Source organism: Sebastes fasciatus, chromosome 15 (genome assembly GCF_043250625.1).
Source record: "Sebastes fasciatus isolate fSebFas1 chromosome 15, fSebFas1.pri, whole genome shotgun sequence".
Classification (NCBI taxonomy): domain Eukaryota; kingdom Metazoa; phylum Chordata; class Actinopteri; order Perciformes; family Sebastidae; genus Sebastes; species Sebastes fasciatus.
Genome location: NC_133809.1, coordinates 24,025,768 through 24,031,896, shown reverse-complemented (window position 1 = coordinate 24,031,896; position 6,129 = coordinate 24,025,768). Strand labels below are relative to the sequence as shown.

Here is a 6,129-nt window from a genome sequence, read left to right as displayed (position 1 = left end):
CCACCACATCTACTTGCTGGAGCATCAATTGTTATCTTCATCGCAGCATCTACAAAACTATTAGCAGCTACTACAGCTAGTGCTGCATTAATGCTTATCCACTGACCATCCAGCATCAAACCTTGCTTCTGTGGTAGCAGGTTAAACACATTCTGAGAGAGCTGCATTTGACTATGTTGATCTGAATGACTACAGAGTGAGGCAATGTGTAATAATAATAATAATAATAATAATATCTTGGATTTATATAGCGCCTTTCATGAAACCCAAGGACGCTTAACAAAGACATAAATAAATACAACAAATGTAACAGTAGCTAGAGGCCATAGGCCTTGGTGAAGAGGTGGGTTTTGAGGAGTCTTTTGAAGGTGTCCAGAGATGGTGCGTTGCGGAGCTCTATGGGGAGAGAGTTCCAAAGTGTGGGGGCTGTCACACTGAAGGCTCTGTCCCCAAAAGTTCTCATTCTTGTGTGAGGGACGGAGAGCTGACCCGTGCCTGAGGATCTAAGGTTCCGGGGCTGTGTGTAAGGGTGGAGGAGGTCAGATAGGTACTGAGGAGCCAGGGCGTTGAGGGATTTGTAGGTGAGGAGGATTTTGTAGGTGATGCGGGACTTGACCGGGAGCCAGTGGAGGTGGATGAGGGTGGGGGTGATGTGCTGCCAGGGCTTGGTGCGGGTGAGAACCCTGGCAGCCGAGTTTTGCACATACTGGAGCCTGTCCAGGGCTTTGCTGGGAACCCCGGACAGAACTCCATTGCAGTAGTCCAAACGGGAGGTGACGAAAGCGTGGATGAGGGTTTCTGCCACAGAGTCAGAGAGTGATTGCCGGAGACGTGAGATGTTTTTGAGGTGGAAGAAGGCGGATTTGGTGATGAACCTGATATGAGATTGGAATGATAGTGTTGGGTCCAGGATGACACCCAGGTTGCGGACTTCTGAGGATGGGGAGAAGGAACAGCCATCAACATCCAGGTGGAGATCTCCAACCTTCCGGAGCAGGGCCTTGGGAGCCACAACCATGAGCTCGGTTTTGTTGCTGTTGAGTTTTAAGAAGTTAGATGACATCCAGATTCTGATTGCATGTAGGCAATTTACAAGTGACTGTGGGGGTAGCTGGGTGGATGGTTTGGTGCTGAGATATAGTTGTGTGTCGTCAGCATATGAATGAAAGCTGAGACCGTGGTGGCGGATGATCTGACCAAGGGGGAGCATGTAGATGGTGAAGAGGAGGGGTCCCAGCACAGAGCCTTGAGGTACGCCATGGTTAACTGGGGCCGGGGTGGAACTGGAGTCTCTGATGGTGACAAACTGTTTTCTGTTTGTGAGGTAGGACTGAAACCAAGAGAGAGCTGAACCGGTGAGGCCAAGGTAGTCAGATAGGCGGGTGAGGAGGATGGTGTGGGAGACTGTGTCGAAGGCAGCTGAGAGGTCCAGGAGGATGAGGATGCTGATGTGACCAGAATCTGCAGCGATGAGGAGGTCATTTGTGATTTTGATGAGGGTGGTCTCTGTGCTGTGGTGTGGTCTGAAGCCAGATTGAAACGTTTCGTAGAGCTCATGGTTGGCCATATGTTGATGGAGTTGGGCGGCCACTGCTCTTTCCAGAATTTTGCTCAGGAAAGGAAGGTTGGAGATCGGTCGGTAGTTGTTGCTGTCATCCCGGTCCAGACCTGGCTTTTTGAGGATGGGAGTGACTGATGCCATCTTGAGGCTGTCGGGTACAAGACCAGATGCCAAGGAGGAGTTGATGATGTTCACCATAATGGGGCGCAGGGCAGGTAGGCACGCCTTGACCAAGGCTGTGGGCATGGGGTCCAGAGAACAGGTGGAGGCTTTGGCCTTAGTGACCAACTTTGCGACCTGAGGAGCACATACAGGGGAGAAGAAGGAGAGGGAGCACTGAGGCAGGCGAACATCCAAGGGAGCCACGCCCAGTGGCTGAGGTGTGTGTGGAGGGAGGTGGGCAGGCACCAGGAGCTGCTGATGGATGGACTCGACTTTGTCCTGGAAAAAGTCCAGGAACTTAGTGCAGAGGTCGGGGGCACCTGAGGGGAGGGGGGGGTCGAGGGGGCGAAGGAGCCGGTTGATGGTGGAGAACAGCAGTCTGGGGTGGTTTTGTTGGTTGGTAATGAGGGTGGAGTAGTACTGTGTTTTGGCCTGGGAGAGAGCTACTTTGTAGGCCCTCACATGCTCTTTATAAGCCTCAAGGTGGACAGTGAGGCCAGATCTTTTGTAGCGCCTCTCCAGTTGACGGCCGGTGGACTTCTGGGTGCGGAGTTCAGTGGTGAACCAGGGGGCGGGACGGGTATAGGAGACAGTCCGGGTTTTGAGGGGGGCAAGGGAGTAAAGGCTGCCGGATAAAGTGGCGTTGTAGTGGGCAACCAGCCCATCAGCAGAGCTGTCGTGTGGATCTGAGGCCAGATGGGTCGCTATCAGGTCGTTCAGAGCTGGTGTACTCACTGTCTTGATGTTCCTGTATTGGATGGTACGTTTTGTGCGCTGCCTGGGCAGGGTGACAGGAACAGTGCAGAGAACAGCGAGATGGTCTGAGACCGTGAGGTCCAGGCACTGCAGATGGGAGGGAGTTGTGCCAGTGGAGCACACCAGATCCAGCGTGTGGCCTTTAGTGTGGGTGGGACTTTTAACGTGCTGTGTAAAGTTGAAACAGTCCAACAGTGACAGGAATTCAGTGGCAAACGAGCAGCTGGTGGAGTCCACATGAATATTGAAGTCACCGAGCAGGAGTGTAGATGGAGACATGGAGCAGACAGAGGTGAGAAGCTCAGACAGCTCAGACATGAAGGTGGTGGAGGTTTTAGGGGGGCGGTAGATGAGGACAACCTGGAGCTGTGTAGACCCAACCAGGGAGAAAATGACACACTCAAACGAGGTGACATTGGGTACTGGAAGGTCTTTGACCAGGATGTCAGCTCGATGTATAACAGCCAGCCCGCCACCACGACCCATGGAGCGAGGCTTTTGTATGTAGACATATCCAGGGGGAGTGGCTTGATTAAGTGCCATGAAATCCTGCTGATTTTGCCAAGTCTCAGTTAGACAGAGAAAGTCAATTTTCCTGTCAGTGATAATATCATGGATGAGTAGAGCTTTATTGTTGATTGAGCGAGCATTCTGTAGCATAAATGTTGCACTGTTGTTAATGAATGCTGGGGCAGGTGGTGTGGAGGGAACGACACTGTCAACACAGACCAGGGACCTCAGATTGTTCAGGGTGCACATGTGTGGTTTGTTGTGATGACGTCGTAGCTGCGTGTTGGAGCGCCTGTCAGACAGTACTGAGGGAATACCATGAACAGCGTAAACAAACTTGCACCTGGAGGCTCTATGGACATAACGGGGGCGGCGTAGGAGTCCGAGGGATTTAATGTCAGCGATGCAGTTTGGAATGAAGTGACAAAAGAGGTCCAGGAGTTGCGTTGTTGAGTATTTGATGAACACCATGTTTGCAGCGATGGAGCGCCGGCTAAATCCTGGAGCCGCAATCCGTGGAGGAGGCTCCCAGCCTCGGACCGCAGCAGCCGCAGGGAATGTAGCCAGAACAGCAGCAGCAAACAGTGTAGCCAGAACACAAGGTGGATAGTCCTGGAGTCGTGGCATGGAGATGTCCAAACGTGAGCAGCGGAGTGACGTTGGATAATCCACAGTAAATTGATAGCGCCGCTTGGTCGGCGGAGCTAACAGCTGACCGGCGGCTAACAGCTAACAGCTGATCACTGGAGAAGGCGAGCACACAGAGCCAAATGTGCACAATCTTCTGACAGTTAGCAGCACCAGACAGTGAAGTGTAAATACAACTTATAGTGATAACTTATTCCTACATGCAGTGAATGTAGGCACAGATTTAAACAAAAAGCGAAGTTTTGCTACGGAACTGAGAAGCGGCGACAAACACGCCAGCGTCCTCTCAATCTGAAATCTCTCTCTACTCTCTCTACTCTCTCTTTAACACGTTGAAACATGGATTTAATTAATAGCTACCAGTTTATTAAGCTGTGTATGTTCAATACACCTTTAAATGCACAAGTTCCATAGGTGACATCAGCCCAGTCACCAGGAATTTGGTCATAGTAACTCACATAGTACAACGAGCGACACAGAGGGCAAGTGACATAGTATAAGTGAGAAAGTCCACTGAGGGCAGGCGGATCAAACAAACACATGACTTTCACCCAGGAGACCGCTGTTGGTGTCCGGTGTGGAACCAAAAGTAAATGTTGACTTCACACTTATTACACAACGCGAAGAGAAAGTCCTTTAAGTGCAGTTGTTTATTTATTTCCACTTGTAACGTTGGTATGTTTGTTAAATTACTATGTTATGTTACGTTGTTACATTACGTTGTTAGGTAACACTGTTGCGTTGCGTTGTTACCTTACGTTGTTTTGTTATGTTGTTACATTATGACGTTACATTACATTGTTACGTTACATTACGTTGTTACGTTACGTTGTGACATTACGTTGTTACATTACGTTGTGACATTATGTTGTTACGTTACGTTGTGACATTATGTTGTTACGTTACACTGTTATGTTGCATTGTCACACTACATTGTTACACTTCGTTACGTTACATTGTTGTGTTACATTTTACGTTACATTGTTACGTTATGCTGTTATGTTACCATGTTATGTTACACTGTTACGTTACGCTGTTACATTACACTGTTACATTACGTTGTCACGTTAAGTTGTTACATCACACTGTTACATTATGTTGGTTACATTGTTACGTTACATTGTTATGTTAGTGTTACATTGCATTGTTACATTGCATTGTTGCGTTACATTTTATGTTACATTGTTACATTACGCTGTTATGTTACACTGCATGTTATGCTGTAACGTTAAGCTGGTACATTACACTGTTATGTTACATTGTTATGTTATGCTGTTATGTTACGCTGTTACATTACACTGTTATGCTACGTTGTTACGTTACATTGTTACGTTGAATTGTTGAATTACCTTTTACATTACATTGTTACATTAAGCTGTTATGTTATGCTGTTACGTTAAGCTGTTGCATTACGCTGTTACATTACATTGTTATGTTACGTTGTTATGTTACATTATTATGTTACATTGTTAAATAAAATGGGAAAAAATAAATTTGCATAGGGAGTCTTGGATATGGCGGGACCAATCCAAGCAATCTCAGAGGCTGTTTTCGAAACCGCATACTATACTAGTAGTACGTACTGATTTGGCCAAAATGTAGTATGTAGTATGCAGTATGCGAACAAAAGCAAAATCTCCAGTATGCCAGAAATACCCGGATGACGTACTGATTTGGAAAAATTCTTCAGTATGCATCGGACCAGTCTAGCTCGCCTACTGTATCCCACAATGCAAAGCGGCGGAACAGCACAGGCTACGGGTATAAAAACAGCAGCCAAAAGCTGCTGTTTTTTTACGTTTTCTGTAGCCATTTCAACACTAAATTCACTTCTGGAAGTTTTTGAGGCGAGAAATCAACTGTGTAGATTATTAATATCGGCAGTTTTACGAAGTTAGATGGCGAATCGAACATTTGTTCCACCGTTGTCGGAGTTTAGAAGCTCCACAGAATACCGTGACAGCCAGCGAGCGCCTGCCCGGGTCGCTGCCAGCAAGCCGGGTAGTCACGCTCAGAGACCGCTATGAGCTGCTGGAGCTCTCTAGAGACCGGTCTCGTAGACAAGAGACTTTTATTTCCTTGTTGACGGATAGTTTGTTTAAATATCACAACACAGATGTCCATTATAAATTAACAGGAAACTGTGTTTATTTGCCTTTTTTCGAGTTAAAAAGCTCCACAATCACCCGCGGGCGTAGCTCGCTGGAGAGCCGGCCAGTGACGCTCACAGAGCGGCTGCAGAGCAGCAGAGTGGCGAGAGAAGATGAGAGGAGAGGAAGAGGAGAGAGAAGAGGAGAGGAGAGAGAAGAGGAGAGGGAAAGAGCAGCTTCTGACGGGGCAGAGAGGTTCCTGATGAGACAACATGACACTTTTTTAACATTTCTCTAATATCTGGAGGGAGATCAGTCCTTTTGCTGTAACTGAAAAAGCAGTTTGAGTAAAGTAAACGTTGTGGATGAATGTTTTATATTTCCCGTCTCTCCTCGTTGATG

At 47.6% G+C, this 6,129-nt stretch overlaps 1 protein-coding gene across 1 annotated transcript; it reads right to left on the bottom strand.

Moving 5' to 3' along the window:
• Positions 1-214: 214 nt before the first annotated feature.
• On the bottom strand, positions 215-2,965 carry LOC141784060 (uncharacterized). The gene has a single exon (XM_074661739.1). It carries the CDS (start codon positions 2,963-2,965, stop codon positions 317-319), a length of 2,649 nt encoding a protein of 882 aa, XP_074517840.1. The 3' UTR covers positions 215-316.
• Between the last annotated feature and the right edge of the window lie 3,164 nt (positions 2,966-6,129).

Coding starts and splice junctions, on each gene's coding strand:
- LOC141784060 (XM_074661739.1), bottom strand. CDS start 2,965: ATGGGTCGTGGTGGCGGGCTGGCTGTTATACATCGAGCTGACATCCTG.